This window comes from Mesocricetus auratus, unplaced genomic scaffold (assembly GCF_017639785.1).
Source record: "Mesocricetus auratus isolate SY011 unplaced genomic scaffold, BCM_Maur_2.0 Super-Scaffold_100004, whole genome shotgun sequence".
In the NCBI taxonomy this organism is placed as follows: Eukaryota; Metazoa; Chordata; class Mammalia; order Rodentia; family Cricetidae; genus Mesocricetus; species Mesocricetus auratus.
In genome coordinates, this window is record NW_024429189.1 from 97,398,187 (window position 1) to 97,415,591 (window position 17,405).

The following is a 17,405-nucleotide window of genomic DNA, read 5'->3' on the forward strand; positions in this document are numbered from 1 at the left end:
CTGCTTGTGGGTCCATTCTCTGCATGGACACAGGCTCATGCTTAACTAACTTTATTATACAGCTCGAGATCACCCCTTACTCCAGAAAATGGTAAATGGTACTGTCACAATCAAGAAAATCCCTTACATGTCCACATGTCTGATAAAAAGAGCTATTTACTCAATGGAGACTCCATTTTTGAGGTGACTGTAGGTTGTGTCAAGTTGACAGTTAATGCTAACTGGGACAACAGGACAGCAAGATCCTACAGCTCATGCATTCTGGTAGCCTTCTAACCTGAGGTAGCCTGTAGGTGGCCCCAAGTCTTTCAAACTGTCAGCCCAGAAATGCTACCATATCCACTTGGGTCTTGTGTTCTCAAAATCCTAATTAAAAACTAACTACACCTAACATTCTAGCTTCCCTAATTTCCTGCAACATTTAAAAAAGTACTTTGTTAGAAACATTTAAAAATACTTAACATTCTACTAAGACAGCATAGACTTTGACAACCATTAAAATCGCATACTGAAGTGTAATGGTCCCCGTTATTTTATTTCTATGTGTGTATAAGGGAGGTTGTACATGTTCATATATGTGGGTTCAGGCATAAACCTGGCATGGTAGGAGTTTAAATAACCTCCAGGTGTTGGTCTCTGCTTTTCCATCTTGTTTGCAATAGGCTGCTGTATACACTATGCTGGCTAATTAACCTGTAAGCTTCTCGAGTCTCCCATCCCTGCCTCCCACCTTCGATTACAGGGGAGCACCACCACCACCACCCAGGAGCTGCTGTTTAAAGAATACAGCAAGTAATACACCATCATGTGATAAAGAACAATTAGAGGGAAGGTGAGATAAAGCCTAAAGACCAGAGTTCAATCCCTGGAGCCCCTGTGAAGACAGAAGGGAAGAACCAGATCCATAAAATTTGTCTCTGGCCTCCACACATGTACTGTGACACATAGGTACTTCCCACACACACCAAACACGCACACAAGTAAAATAAATATAAACCACACATGTACTGTGACACATGGGTACCTCTCACACACACCAAACACACACACAAGTAAAATAAATATAAACCACACATAGGTATCCCTCACATCAAACACACACAAGTAAAATATAAACCACACATGTACTGTGACACATAGGTACCTCTCACACACACCAAACACACACACAAGTAAAATAAATATAAACCACACATGTACTGTGACACATAGGTACCCCCCACATCAAACACACACATAAGTAAAATAAACAAAGGTTTTCAAATTCACACCCACAACTTATTAAAACATATAGTGAGTTACGAATCACTTCACTGTAAAACAACTTCAAATTCAGGATTATGTCAACATAATAACAGAAAAAGGCTCCTTTTGGCCAGCAGCCCTTCCTTGTCATTAGATAGTAAAATTAATCAAGTACAGACAGTCTGGCCACTCACCATGTGTTTGGCAAAGCTCCCTGCAGGACCAGTGTTGCGCACCAGGTGCCCCTCAGAAGGGAAGTTGAAGCTGCCAGCACTCAGGTTGTCTCGCGTAGAGTGGTTACCAAAGAGAACAAACGGCTGTCGGTGAGGGCTAAAGCAGCGAGTTAAAGTGCAATTAGACAAGGTCCCACGACGGGTCAGGCTTTTCTGAGTACTGTGACCACAAGCTGGTCAAAGTCCAATCTACCTAAAGTCCCTGACTGCCTTGGAAGGGATGTCAGATGTTGCTGACTCGTTCTGGTGACTTCTGGGGATCAGTCACTCAGGATAGAATTATACCCTTGCTAAGTTTATGACTTCTCACTTGACCTCCTTTTTGAGGAGTCAGCTCCTGGAGTCTGCTATCAAAAATATAATGACAATTCTTTATAAGTTAAAATTTTAACAGAAATACAGCTTTTAAAGAGTCATGGTGGTTGGACTACTCAGATCCAATAGACAACAGAGTAGCCACCAACTCTAAGTACCTCTCGGGAGGGCAGGAGGAGGAGGACACTCTGATGGTACCCTATCACACCACCTCCCCATGCACCCACTGCCAGTTCTCTTGTCTTGCCTTGCCTATGACTGGATGCCCACTTCCTGCTCATTCCGTAATGTTCTTCAGACAGTTTTGTCAGAGCTTTCCTAAGAGCCACCAAGGAAACTTCACGTGTAGCATTTAGAAAATCAAATAAACAGCCGGGCGTTGGTGGCGCACGCCTTTAATCCCAGTACTCAGGAAGCAGAGACAGGCGGATCTTTGTGAGTTCGAGACCAGCCTGGTCTAAAAGAGCTAGTTCCTGGGCAGCCTCCAAAGCCACAGAGAAAAAAACCAAAAAAAAAAAAAAAAAAAAAAAAAAGAAAATCAAATAAACATGACTCATTTTTCTTCTGAAACTTATCAAGCTAAGTTATACTTTAAACAGAAACTGTTCTGTCTGAAACCCAAGCAGGTGGTTTGTCTATTAGACTGGACTGGGCTTGGGGAAAACTGTGATCTATCTCCTCTACCCACCAAAGAAAACTTCTGCTGATCACGACAAAGATGCAGAAGGCAGCACTCAGAAACCCTTGCCTCCCCATCTTCCGCAAGGTGCTTGGTTCTTAGTTTAATTCATCTTACCCCCCTTCAAATACTGCTGCTTCCTGTCTGCAGTTGTATACTGTTTCGTTTTGCTTTCCTGAGCTAGGGATAAAGTAAAAATTCCTTTCTTTTAGATTGAAGCAGATTATAATATTCTAAGAGATCACAGAAAAAATGAAGCAAATACAAAAGTACAAAGTACCAAGACAAATGAATCACAACTAAGGAGTTCTTATACTGTAACTATAGTCAACTCCCACTCTGAACTTGGACACCCATATTCAACACCACTGTTTTCAACTCCATTTCAACTCTATTACCATTTCCACTTTCGTCCCAGGAACATACCTGTTTTCAGTAATATGGCTGGAGATCATTCCATGATTGAAGTAGCTTCTGAATGGCTAAAACAAGAAGCCAAAATCTGATGTAAGACAATAGCTTGAAAATAATAAAAAATTTCATGTATGTGTATATGTACACACATGCACATCAGGAGAATGAGCAGTGTGTAACAGAAAGACAGAGATATGTACAAAGTATAAGAACACAGAAAGATAAATCATGAATTTGGATATAACAATGAAACAAAACATTGTGAAGAAGATAGAAAAAGGTAATGGGTGGTGGCAGCACACATTTAATCCCAGAACTCAGGTAAGGCTTGTTCAGGGCTACCATGGTTCACGGAAGAATGGAGTAATGACAGTTTAAGCCCAAGTTAGGCTCAAAGGCAAGCTCAAGACCACTCTTGTGGTTTCTTTCTGCTGAATAGTGTTTGTGACGTTCCATTCCCTGGATTTCAATCAGACAGTTCACTTTAGTTATAAGGTGTGCCTGAGCCTAAACCAATGCAGCCATGGAAATGCAGGCGTGGGAAGGGAATTGTCACTCATGACCATGGCTCTGATGGTATTTAGAGGTGCAGAATTATTAACTAGCAATAACTACTGGTTGGGAAAACCACCATGCTGAAGGATGAACATCCTTCTAATAGAGATGCTGTCACAAGAAAAAAGTATTTTGGGGGCAAAGGGGATTGAAACCAGGGCCTTGAATATACGTGCCTACCTCTGAACTACATTCTAGTTACAAAACAACATTTTTTTTATAGGCAAGGAAGGGGATTTCTTTTATGACATACCATTTATAGAAATGATAACCAGTCAGCTGGTAATGTGGCACACAACTTTAGTCCCAGCACTCGGGAGACAGAGGCAGGTGAATTTCTGTGAGTTCAAGGCCAGCCTGGCCTACAGAGTGAATTCCAGGACAGGCTCCAAAGTTGCACAGAGAAACCCTGTCTCGAAAAACCATAAAAAAAAAAAGGAAGGAAGAAATGATAACTTAAACAAACCTCTTCAGTGGCATTATCTTGAAAAAAATTTAATAAGCCAGGCATTGAGATACATTTTTTACCCTAGCATGTGCGAGGGCAGAGGCAGGTAAAAAAAAAAAAAAAAGGAAGGAAGAAACGATAACTTAAACAAACCTCTTCAGTGGCATTATCTTGAAAAAAATTTAATAAGCCAGGCATTGAGATACATTTTTTACCCTAGCATGTGCGAGGGCAGAGGCAGGAGGATATTTGTAAGTTCCAGGCCAGTCAGGGCCACATAGTAAGACCTGTCTCAATGGTAAATTAGCAACAATAAGAAATTAACCACTCTTCCTTTCTCTGTATGACTTTCACTTACATACCTCACCCGCCTGAGATTCCGAAAGTTCCAGCAGGAAAGGGATTTCTGTGTCAAAGTTAGCAAAGAAGCTTGTCCACTGATGCTCAAACACCACCAAGTCCTATTTAAAAGAACAAAAAATAACACAGGGTCATATGAGAGGCACATTAGAGGACAGGAATCACGAACGTATCTGAAACACCAGGCTGCTCTACATGTAGATTATTTGCTTGTTTGTTTGTTTCTTTGTTTATTTGAGACAGGGTTTCTCTGTGTAGCTCTTCCTGACCTGAAACTCAATTTGTAGACCAGGCTGGCCTCAAACTCACTGAGATTCTCTTGCCTCTGCCTCCCAAGTGCTGGGATTAAAGGTGGGCGACATGACCACCTGGCCTATATGTGGATTACTTATTATTATTGAAAAGAAAATATCCAGAGAAGGAATATCTATGCAGACAAAGTGGGTCTACAGTATTACCTGGGGAGGGGGACAGATTCTGACTGAACATGGATACAGGTAACTTTCTGGGTTGGTAAAAATATTATCTATTATGATTATTTTTTTAAGACAGCACTTTTATTATGCAGTACTGGCTGGCCTGAAATTCTCTATGTAGACCAAACTGGCCTTCCTCTTCTTCCCAAGTGCTAATATTATATATGCCCAGCCTTCACTAGATGCAGATTGATGAGCAAATGGGCAAAGAATGGGCTGGCGAAACCAGCAGAGACAGCTGACCTGAACAAGGGGGAGCTCTTGGACCCCAGACCGACAGCTGGGAGGCCAGCATGGGACTGATCCAGACCCCCTGAGTGTGAGAATCAATGAGGAGGCCTGGGCAACCTATGGGGCCCTGGGTAGTAGATCATTATTTATCCCTGGCATACAAATGGACTTTGTGTGTCCATAACACAAAGAGGGATGCTCTCTCAGTCTTGACTCTTGGGGGAGGGCCTGGACCCTGCCCTGAGTGAAATGACAGACTCTGGATATCCCCTATGTGGAAGGAAATGGGGATAGGGTGGAAGGCTGGGAGGGATGGTAGGGGAGTGCTGGAGGAGAGAAGGGAGAGGGAGCTGGGATTGGCATGTGAAGCAAGCTCTTTTCTAAAAAAATGTAATAAAAAATAAGGAGAAAAAAAAAGATGCACACGCATATTTATAAAATTCTCAATAATCCCAATGTGGGGATTGGGGAGAGGGTTGGAATTTGTTAAGATAGCATCTTACTATGTAACCCAGGCTGACCTCAAGCTCATTATCCTCCTGCCTCAGCCTCCTGTGTCCTGGGAATATAGGCATATACCACCATTCCTCATGAGATATTTTGGCTAATGATAAACTAAACATATGATAGCATATACCATATAGGAGGTTTATGTAATCTTACTTTATAATGCTTATACAATGGCAAAAGGGACTAAACACACATCTCTCTGTATCTACTTCCTTTTTATATTGTTCTATTTTTGTGTTTGTTTGAGACAGGGTTTCTCTGTAACAACCTGGCTGTCCTGGAACTACCTCTGTAGATCAGGCTGGCCCCTAATTCACAGAGATCTGCCTGCCTCTGCCTCCCAAGTACTGGGATTAAAGGTGTGCACCACTGCCATATGGCCTTTTTTATATTTCTTAAAGATTTATTCATTTTTATTTTATGTGTATGAGTGCTTTGTTTACATGTATGTATATGCATCATGTGTGTGCCTGGTGCTCACAAGAGGTCAGAAGAGTTCCTCAGCTTCCCTGGAACTGGAGTTACAGATGGCTGTGAGCCACCAAGTGGGTGCTGGAAACATGGGCCCTCTGTAAAAACAATAAGCCTTAACCACTGCGCCATCTGTCCAGCCCTCAAATCCTATGTATTGCAAACATCACACACACAATAAAGGAAGCTCTGCCTACTACAGAGGTCTAGAATTAGGACCCCACCAGTCACAATGAACATCCCTAATACTCATTGAACTGATGAAATACAGTTTCCCATTAAAAGTAACTAGCAGTTAGAGAAAAGATCAATTCTTTATCTAGGCCAGAAAACTTACAAATTTACAGACATGGAACATCTTATGGTAACTGGCAAGGAAATTTCAAGGACTATGGTTATAGGGTTAAAAGGATGCATGAGCCACTACCAAAAGATAAAATAATATGAGTGCCACCAAAAATTATAGTTGTAGTTAATTTCACTTACAAATTTCCAAACTGTTCCTTTCCATGCTCTTAAGTTGAAATTAATTTCCTACAAAATTCAAATATTTTAAGGGTGGGATTGACCTTTCTTTAACTAGCTCTTGAACTAGTTTTAGTATAATTCTCTTGTAAAATATGATCCTATCTTAAACAAAAATCTTAAATACAAAAGAATTCACCTAGAAAACCATATGCTTCTGGTATTTCCTATATTTTTTCAATTGTTTTTAGATTTCCAATATGTCTACTTGCTTTTGTTTGTTTTTTGAGGTAGTATCTTGGATTACCTTAAATCATTGATATCATTGATCCTCCTGCCTCTGCCTCCTACATGCTGGGTTTAGAGGTATGTACCACGATGCACAGCTGTTAATTTCCTTGTGTCAATTATTTCACTTACTCTGTTTTGTTTTTGGAGGCAGGGTCCTAGCTAACCGGAATCTCACTATCTCAACCAGGCTGAACTTGAATTTCCAAAGACTACCCTAACCTTCCCTTCAAATGCTGGGGCTACAGGTGTGAATGGTTTTATCTACATGTAACTAAGTGCCCTGCCTGCTTGCCTTGTACCTGCAGAGGCCAAAAGGTATCAGATCTCTTGGAACTGGAGTTACTGACTGTAGCATGAATAATAAAAACCCAGAGACAGATATTGGGGTTCAAGCTGAAGACCAGAAAAGCAAAGCAGCCAACCACTAGAGAGTTCTTTCCTCTAACAAGGCTGGGGTGATCCTGTCCTCAGTACCTTTAACCCCAGCACTTGGGAGCAGAGGCAGGTGAATGGATTTCTGTTGAGTTCAAGACCAGACTGAGATAGTAGATTACTTCACCTCCTTTTGAGACACTTTGTTTGTTTGTTTGTTTTTCGAGACAGGGTTTCTTTGTGTAGCCCTGGCAGTTCTGGAACTTGCTCTGTAGACCAGCCTGGCTTCAAATGTCTTAAGAGAACCACCTGCCTCTGCCTCTGCCTCTGCCTCTGCCTCTGCCTCTGCCTCAGCCTCCCAAGTACTGGGATTAAAGGCGTGCACCAACACTGCCTAGCTTCAACACTTTTTCTTTTCTTTCTCCCTTTCTGTCTTTCTTTCTTTCTTTCTTTCTTTCTTTTTTTTACAGGTCTTGCCTCAAGTTTATTTGTAAAAACAGCACAGGGCAGGATCACCTGCTGATAGTATAAGTGTGTCATACCAGTCCAGTCCATCTGTCTTCACAGTGACAGAAACCTTTTTCTATGGGGCCTTCACAGGAGCCTGGGCACCTTTGGGAGCCTGAGCTGAAGCCTGGGCCTTAGCTGGAGCGGAGGCCTCTGCCTTGGTTTGAGCCTTAGGCTTTGGTTGGCAGAGCCTACGACTCTTGGCTATGTAGTTTCTAATGCGCTCCCCAAGCTTGGGGTGAGCGAGGAAAGCAAGGCGGCTGAGTTTGCGGCTGGGGCCCTTTGGCATCTTGGACTTCACCAGGTCCTTGATGGCCGCTGCCAGTGCGCTCATTGCCTTGGCACTGTTTGCCTGCATCTTCTTCAGGCCTTTCTTGTTGTGCTTCTTGGCAAAGCGCATGTTCCTCAGGAACTTGGGGTCCACCCCCTTGAGAGATTTGTATCTTTGTGATCGGGGTTTCTTGATGCCATTTCCTGGACTGGTTATGTGTGGTGTAGTTCTTGGACTTGGCCATGTCTGAATGGTATCCGGCAGCTCAACACTTTCTTAAAAATATATAAAGTAGGGGCTGAAGAGATGGCTCAGAGGTTAAGAGCACTGGCTGCTCTTACAGAGGTCCTGAGTTCAATTCCCAGCAACCACATGGTGGCTCACAACCACCTGCCATCTAGTGCCCTCTTCCTGACTGCAGGCAGAACACTGTATACATAATAAAAAATCTTTAAAAAAAGAATGAACTAGCCAGTAAGAAGCCCTAGCTATAATGTGTGTGTGTGTGTGTGTAAAATGTAAAATGTATTTATTTTGGTGTGGGGGTACAGCCATGCCACAGTGTAGATGTGGAAATCTACTTCCACCTTTATGTGAGCCCTAGGGAATGTTGTAGGTTATCAGGCTTGCATGGCTGAAGCTTCATAGACCATCTACTTTCCTTCTAACCAGTTCTCTCTTCCCTAGTAGTTCATATTTTAGGTATTAATAAACAGAGTTTCATGACTTCTGATTTCAGTTTCATCTTCATCAAAAACTAAAAGAAAGTTTAAAATTTAGCAAGTTGTTTTTATTTATTTATTTAAATTATTTTTTGGTTTTTCGAGACAGGGCTGTGGCTTTTGGAGTCTGTCCTGGAACTCTATAGACCAGGCTGGTCTCGAACTCATAGAGATCCACCTGCTTCTGCCTCCTTAAGTACTGGGATCAAATAGCATGTGCCAACATGCCCAGCATGTTTTACTGTTCTTTTGTTATTTTTAATTTCTGCAGTGAAGAAACCCACACCAGCCTGAATCTTACTTTTTTTTTATCTGTTTACAGTTGCTAGAGCATTTATTGCTTTTTTTGTTTGTGTTTGACAAGGAAGGGAAGGGGCTATGACTCAGTACTGAATATTCTAGGGGATGGTTCTCTAGGACATGAGATGGCTTGGAACTCACTCTAAGACCAGGTTGGCCTCAAACTCAGAGATCCACCTGTCTCTGCCAGAATTAAGGGTGTTTTCTGTCATGCCTGGCTATCTTTTTCAATATATAGGTGAGGAGACAGACAGAGTCTAATTTTCTTTGTGTACTTTCTTTACTGCTCATTAAAAAAAAAACATAATCTACTCTACCCTCCTACTCTAAATGATTAGTAGAAAGAGTAAGTGACAGACCTGATGATTCTGATAAACTAGGGGCATTTATTTATTTACTATTTACTTATTTATTTATTTATTTTTATAGGTTAGAAGACAATTTTGTGGGATTGGTTCTCTCTTTCTCTGTGGTTTCAGGGATCAAACACAGGTCATCTCATTGGCTCCATAACAAGATTTTGTCTGTTTTTGTTTATTTCTTTTGAGACAGGGTCTCACTGTGTAGTCCTGGGTGGTCTGGAACTCTATGAAGCTGGGGCTAGCTTGGAACACAGAGAGTTCCACCAGACTGTGTTTCCAGAGTGCTGAGATTAAGGGCATGTGCTACTACACCCAGATGAACAATTAATGATGAAGAGTTGGCAAATTATAGTCTAGGGTGGGACACATTTTTGTAAACAAGATAGTTATAGAACAAAAAAAAAGATAGTTATAGAACACAGAGACAGCCAGTTTAAACACTGCCTAGAATAGCTTTTGTGTTACAATGATATTGCTGAGCAGTTGTAAGAACTTAGGCAGGATATTAAAACATTACTATCTAGCCAATAGGACAAGTTTGCCACCTCTGTTCCAAATCTTGATCTCTGTAAGCAATTTGTCACCTTAATTTTTCATGTTACAAAAGACAACTATTCCATTGTTTTATTAAAGCCCAGTACAATCACCCCTCCCCTAAAAAAACAAACAACAAACCATAAAAATCTTTAGGTGAAACTAGCTGCCTTACCAGGCAGGAGGCCCAGGCTTTCCTCAGGGTGGAAGAGGAACCCTCATTCCCCCAGGTTTTTGAGTCCAGCACAATCTAGGAAGGGGCACTCTGCTTTTTTGATGAAAGCAAACTAAGATGTACCTTGCATTTCTTCAAATTAAATACCTTTGGTAGGTAACTGACATGGCTAGGATGATTTAACGCAATTATGTTAAATATGCTTTGACTCCTTACTTCTGAAAGCATATTCTCCAGAGACATAGGATCCATCCTGCTGTAGACATTCCATAGACTCAAACTCACATCCTGCAACTGCAATGAAGGGCAAAACACTGAATTAGGTCAAATCACTGGGGCAGCCAATTGCTTCTGAGCTTCAAAATTACTATCTTGGCATAAATGGTGTTACTAGAATAATAAACCAAAATTGTATTAATTATATTACTGATGATATTGTGTTATTTGTAAAGTATTCATTTTGTTAACTGTACTTATTATTATTAACTCCATTAGATCTTATACAAATTAATAAATGTTTTCTCATTCAAAAAATTATTTTCAGAATCTTCAGTATATCATCTGATTACATTCAATTATGGCACATACACATTTATATATATATATATGTACATATATATATATATATATACACACACACACACACAGTTTTTCCTTTGTAATTTTTTTTTTGTTTTTTTTACGAGACAGGGTTTCTCTGTATTGTTTTGGAGGCTGTCGGTCCAGCCTGGCCTCGAACTCACAGAGATCCGCCTGCCTCTGCCTCCCGAGTGCTGGGATTAAAGGCATGCACCACCACCGCCCGGCTTCCTTTGTAATTTTAATTAACATAATACATGCTTATGATTCTTAAAAATCAAACAGTATAAAAGATTTAGAATAAAAATTTGACTCCTCTACTTTAACTTTCTGGAAGCCCATTAGTCTCAAAAACAACTACTTAAGGCGTTTTTGGTTTTTTGAGACAGGGTTTCTCTGTGTTGTTTTGAAGCCTGTCCTGGAACCCGTTCTGTAGAACAGACTGGTCTCAAATTCATAGAGATCCGCCTGCCTCTGCCTTCCTAGTGCTGGGATTAAAGGCATGCATCACCAACGCCAGGCCAATTTAGAAGTATTAATTTATGCAAAGATGCAGGTCTTCTCTATCATCCATCCCACACTTTTTTTCTAAACACACATACTCTAATATCACCTTTTTGGTTACATCATTAGCTGTTAATAGCATCAAACAAATATTATCATACAGATTACCATGCAAATATGAGGTAAAGCACACTTCTACCCTCACCAGGTGTACTTACTGCTCCTTTTTTTTTTTCACTAGCATAATCTTTGCTTGTAGCCTGGCTGACCTTGACCTTGTAGATCTACCTGTCTCTACCATTTGAGTGCTGGGGTTAACAATTCAATCCTAAACTTTTAACAGACCCACCCAGTCTGCTCTCTCCAGGGTTTCCCAGAAGTGCCACTACTGTTGTCTCCTTGTCTGGGCAGAGGCCCCTGGCCGTACAAAGCATGCAGCATCCCTAGCTTCTATGCAGCATGTTCCTTTTGCACTTCTCTCAAAGCCAAACATTTGCGGGCAGGAGAAGACATCACCTCCAAGATTCACTCTGAATCCAAGTAACCCATAGAGTTTTCTCAGCCTACTGAACTTTATTATGTGAAGGGAAGAGAACCTTCAAGAGCATGCTGATCTTAGATGCTCTGGTCTTTGAGACTAGGATGAGTTTTGTCTTGCCTTATTTTGTTTTTCCAGATAAAGTCTCTCCATGTATCCTAGGCTAAGGAGAATTTGCTGTTATATGAAATATGCTGAACACATGTTGGTAGGTGATGGTGCTGTTTTACTAGGTGGTGGAAACTTCAGGAGGTAAGGTCTACCAGGAAGGTTACTCCTGACTTCCAGTTCCTTCCTCCTCTCTGCCTTTGTGTGCCATGAGCGGATGAGCCACTGCCACATGACCTCCTTCACCGTGGAAACTCCTGCTCTTTTGATTGTTTCTATCAATCAGATATTTTGTCACAGTGATGAAAAGTCCAACTACCACACCTATAATGTTCCTGTCTCAACTCCTAACTCTTAGACATATATTACCATGTACAATTTGCCAAATCTTTTTCTTGTGTTTGCTATTGAAACAGGGTCTCATGCAGTTCGTACTGCCTTGGAACTCTACGAAGCCAAGGATGGATGAGCCTGAATCTCTGATCCTCCAGCTTGCACCATCTCCCTAGTGTAACAACACCCAGTTGTATGCTCTGTGCATGCTAGGCAAGCATTCTACGAACTTAGTGACACCCCCAGCCTCGTATCTTTTTCTTGAGTATTATTCCACCTTTCAATCGAAGAGCTTATGTTTGTTCATATATAAGTAAACAAATGTCCAATGTTTACTATCATTTTTATTTAGTATTGGCTGATCCTTGTTTTGTTTTTTGTTTGTTTGTTGAGACAGGGTTTCACTGTGTAACAGCCCTGGTTGTCCTGGAACTAGCTCCTGTACACCAGGTGGTGTGGAACTTCTTAATGTCACTCCAGGCACAGCACAGGTTAGGAGCACAGGCTCTAAACCCAGGCCATCTGGGCCAGGCCCCAGTCATGTCACTTACTCACTAGCTCTGTGTCTTTGGGAAAATTTCTTTAACCTCTCTTTTAGAGAAACACAAGACAGTGCCTACACCCGAGGTTCACTGTATAAATCACAGAGAAACCCTGTCCAGAACACCCCCCTCCAAAGACAAAAAATACACATAAATATTATTGTAAAATGATTTCCTTCCTGTCTGCTGTGGTCTGATTCCCTCCAAGTTCCTTTTGAAATTGTGAACATTTCAAGTAATACTATAATTATAGTAAGCCTAGCCTGACAGAAAGGTAAAGTCTGCCTCAGAGACTGTGGTGTCCTGCTAGGCAAGTCTCCAAGCACTTCCTCAGGATGTTAGTCATCTGACTTTTTTTTTTTTTGAGACAGGGTTTCTCTGTATTGTTTTGGAGGCTGTCCTGGAACTCGCTCTGTAGACCAGGCTGGTCCCAAACTCAGAGACCCGCCTGCCTCTGCCTTCCTAGTGCTGGGATTAAAGGCGTGGGACACCAATGCCCAGCTCTGACTTGCTTCTAAAGGCACTATTCAACAAGATGCCCCCATTCCTAGCATGGGTTTCTGTTGGGTCAGGTCACATCAGTTGGGGTCCCCTGGAGCCAAATAGATGCCTTCAGTCACCAGACTCACTCTCACCCATTAATCTATTTCAACAGATATTTGTTGGTTATCTCCAAGGTTCAAGAAATACAGAAATAAAAACACTGTGCACAGGCCATCTCTTTCAAAGGCAGGCATGGTGACACACACCCTTAATCCCAGCACATGGGAGGCAGAGGCAGGCAGATCTCTTATGAGTTTTAGGCCAGCTGAGACCACATAGTGAGACTTGTTTTAAAACGTATGTTCACTTTGTGACAAAACCCGAACATACTAGTTTTCATACATACCTCGTACTTCATGGTAAAAAATCCATCTCCTCCAATGCCTTCGAGGGCAAAGGCCTGTACAATTGGCCATTTCTCTACCACAAACATATCAAATATCTGTAAGTGACCTAGAGGAATCACATACACCAACACATATCAAATACCATCCTCAATATAACAGTTTGAACCCAAGCTCATGCGGTTAGGCAGGCATCATTTCTTACAAATTTACCAGGACTTTCTCTAGCAAAATAAGTATGAACAGACAAGAGGGTTGGATATTGAAAACTAGAAATATAATGCAAAATTCAAGGAAAATTAAAATCACAAGCAACATAAATTCAGACTTCTCTATAACACGTTTACATTTTGGTTTTCTTTGAAAAAAAAAGTAAGCTGGGCAGCAGTGTTGAACACCTTTAATCTCAGAACTCTAGGAGGCAGAGGCAGATGGATCTCAGTGAGATCTGAAGTCATCCTGGTCTACAGATCAAGTCCCAGGACAGCCAGGACTACACAGAGAAACCCTATATCAAAAACATAAAACAAAACAAAAATAAAAAACCAACAACAACAAAAAAGTAAATAGTACTCTATTGCAACTGATTTGAACTGTTTAGTGACTGTATTTATTAACAGACCAAAGATCTTCTCTCTGAAGAAATAGCCAATCAGATTCCTCAAAAGAAAACTACTAAATCAAATAAAAAAGATTCTTTCCTGGCCAGCTATAACAAAATTTGCATTTGATCACAGCACCTGGAACACAGAGGCAGGTGGACCTCTGGCATTTGAGGCAAGCCTGGTCTGCGTAGCTAGTCCTAGTCATGGAGTGGCTACAGAGGAACCCTGTATCAAAACATAACAAATCAAAAATGGGTGCCTTTTTTATTACAATAGTTTCAATATTCAGTGTTTTTTTTCTTACTATAATATTAGCACTAATAAACTTGTTGATTCTCCCCCTATATTCCATGTCCTATAAACAGTTTTGTTTGTTTGAGACAGGGTTTCTATGTAGCCTTGGCTGGCCTAGAACCCACTATGTAGACCATACTGGCCTCACACTTCTAGAGAGCCACCTACTTCTGCCTCCCAAGGACTAGGATTAAAGAAAGGTGTATGCTACCACACCTGGCAAACAGATGTATTTTATTTTAATTATGTGTACGTATATGTGTGGGTAGCCATGGAGTCAGATCCCCTGGAACTGGAGTTACCTAGTATGCCTAGTATGGCTGTCGAGAACCAAACTCAGGTCCTGGAAAGACCAGTACATGCCCTTAGCCATCTTTCTAGCCTCATAAGCATACCTTTTAAATAACTATTCAAATTAGTTTACTACACTCTAAGTAATAAATGATACAGACTAGATATTAATTGTGCTAAATCCCTTATCAGTTCTTGACCACAGGGAGCTTGGTATGCTACTGTGGTAACTTCATACTTACAAAGAGAAGCCTGTATAAGAGTCCTTAAATTTCATTCTGGTTGATCCTTTGCCTCAGTGAAAATGGGTCAAGTGGTTTTCCAGCCAAATATTTACCATGAAAGAGGCAAGCACAGTTCAAACTGCATACCATCCAAGCAAGTTTCTTAAATGGCCGTGTCAGATACTCACCTTGGGAACTGTAAGGAATACCAATTCTACTGCAGTCTCGAACCATGTCCACAAAGCTGGAGATCTTAAATTCTTCTGCTGCTTCCTCATCCTCATACTAAAAAGGGAAATTAAGAGGAAGATGAGCTTTGATGAGATGAGTCATTGAAAGTTCCACATTATCGCTGTACATTCTCAGGGGCTGTCTTAAATGGCAACTAGGGAAGGATGAGTTTCTTAAGCCAATCTATCCTATTTGTTGGTCAAAAGTAGTCTCCATTTCTTTATTTCATAAACGAAAATCAATTCCAAATGGATTGATTGAGGCTTACATGGAAGAGATAAAACCTGTTCCTCCAAGTGTCTCTACAATCACATGGAAAGAAAAGTTCTTAATCAATGCTGGGTGGAAACTGCCATGACATTACAGGTAGAAAAATCCCAATTTTCTTTCCAGTCATATTCTTCAAAAGAACCCAAAGGAAATAGAAATAGACACCAAAAAACCCAGACATAAATGTCACAAAGTTTAATAAAATTTTAAGCTTTGCAGGCATGTTCAGTTTTTTGACACTGTAACCCAACATTGTCATCTATAAAGTTTAGACTCACTCAAAAATTGCATAATCAAGTTACATTAAAAATAATAATCTGCTGGGTTTATGGAACATGCCTTTAACACCAGCACTTAGAATGGAGAGGCCAGGGGGCTGGAGAGATGGCTCAGTGGTTAAAAGCACTGACTGCTCTTTCACAGGTCCTGAGTCTAATTCCAAGCAACCACATGGGGGCTCACAACTGTCTGTAATGAGATCTGGTGCCCTCTTCTGGCCTGCAGGGACACATGCAGGCAGAACGCTGAATACATAACTAAATAAATAAAAATTTAGAAAAGGAAAATTGACAATAATTAGCAAATAGTCTTAAACAAAATAGACAATAAAATAACAAGTAAGGTCCCATAAATGACTACGTCTACAAGTATGTGTTGAGTGACATTTGCAACTATTCTTGCCTGCTGTAGCTCTTGGTCTGGAGGTTGGAAAAGCCTTCAGGGGCAGTCCATGAGCATGAGTACTGGGACAGGCTTCAGACAGGTGAGGAGAGGCAGGTCAGGACGGTGGGCTCAGAAGCCCAGTGTGAAAGCCTCTCTGTCTCCCCTGGGCAAACAACTAAAAGTCTCATGGCACACAGCTTTCTACTTGAATATTCATGACCATACTCTGACACTGGGTCTGGAATGTCTCTTAAGGGGTTTCTGGTCCAAATCAACAATTTCCTGAATGAAGTACTGAGCCCATCCTTCCTCCTCACCTCATTTTCGGTCATACAGTGGAAATGTAGGTTTCTCCAATGTGCTACATAAGGCAAAAGGTATTGGTAGTTGACAGGATTACAGTATAGATGGACACTATCTGATTTAATCAATATAATCACATCTGTAAGAAAAAAAGCAAAACACAAAATTGTCAAAGGCAGTTTCTGCCCAGAAAATATTATCTCCATTAATGCATAAGATTGTAGTTCAGCAATTCAAGGTTGCATGGCCAGGCCCTGGGTTCATTTCTAATATAACAAACAAACAAACAAAAACCCCCAAACCAAAACACATAGTTATTTCAGAAACAATATAACAAAAGCCTAAATGTGCAATTATTTAACCAAGCAACAGTCAGGTGTGAACAGTAAGGGTTTCTAGTGCTGCTGTTGTAATACTCTTCCTATGATGGCCTCCTAGATATGACACTATAAGCACAAAATAAGTCAAAAGAGCAGGTTTCATTTCCTGAAACAGTGAACTACAAAGTTCGGGAAAGTCAGAGCTGTGGGGCTGATCTTGGCTATGATATTTAATTACTGAAGACAGTGGTTGCATTACTGAAGGTTGAGCCTAGAGCTATACACATGCTGGGCAAGCACTCTATCACACTAAGTTGCCTCAGCTGACTGAACTTTATACATTGCCCAGGGAGACCTTGACCAATATTCTTGCCTCAACCTCCCAAGCAGCTGTGATTTCAGCCTGGCTTCTTTTTTCAGACTAACCTGGAATTTACTATGTAGACCAGACTGGCCTTGGATTTACAGCATTCCTTCTGCCTCTGCCTCCTAAATTCAGGGATTACAGATATGTATCACCACACCTGCACATCTGGCTTCACAATATTTCTCTTTCTTTTCTCTCTTTCTTTTTTTCTTTCTTTCTTTCTTTTTTGTTTTTGTTTTTCAAGACAGGGTTTCTTTGTATTGTTTTGGAGCCTGTCCTTGAACTTACTCTGTAGACCAGGCTGGCCTCGAACCCACAGAGATCCTCCTGTCTCTGCCTCCCGAGTGCTGGGATTAAAGATGTGAGCCACCACCACCCGGCCACAATATATTTCAATGAGGAGATAAGTA

The 17,405-nt window shown here is 41.1% G+C and overlaps 1 protein-coding gene and 1 pseudogene across 2 annotated transcripts in view; both read right to left on the reverse strand.

Annotated features, from left to right (window-relative positions):
• Positions 1-17,405, reverse strand: part of Dnaaf9 (dynein axonemal assembly factor 9) — a 130,320-nt gene that overhangs the window by 93,706 nt on the left and 19,209 nt on the right. For both annotated transcript variants that reach the window (XM_040746302.1, XM_040746301.1), the window contains exons 4-10: positions 16,323-16,447; positions 15,030-15,126; positions 13,430-13,536; positions 10,153-10,230; positions 4,252-4,350; positions 2,899-2,954; positions 1,440-1,575 (exon numbers count right to left, since the gene is read on the reverse strand). In XM_040746302.1, the coding sequence (XP_040602236.1) occupies positions 1,440-1,575; positions 2,899-2,954; positions 4,252-4,350; positions 10,153-10,230; positions 13,430-13,536; positions 15,030-15,126; positions 16,323-16,447 (698 nt within the window). The remainder of the gene's footprint in view (positions 1-1,439; positions 1,576-2,898; positions 2,955-4,251; positions 4,351-10,152; positions 10,231-13,429; positions 13,537-15,029; positions 15,127-16,322; positions 16,448-17,405) is intronic.
• On the reverse strand, positions 7,437-8,162 carry LOC101823005 (annotated as a pseudogene).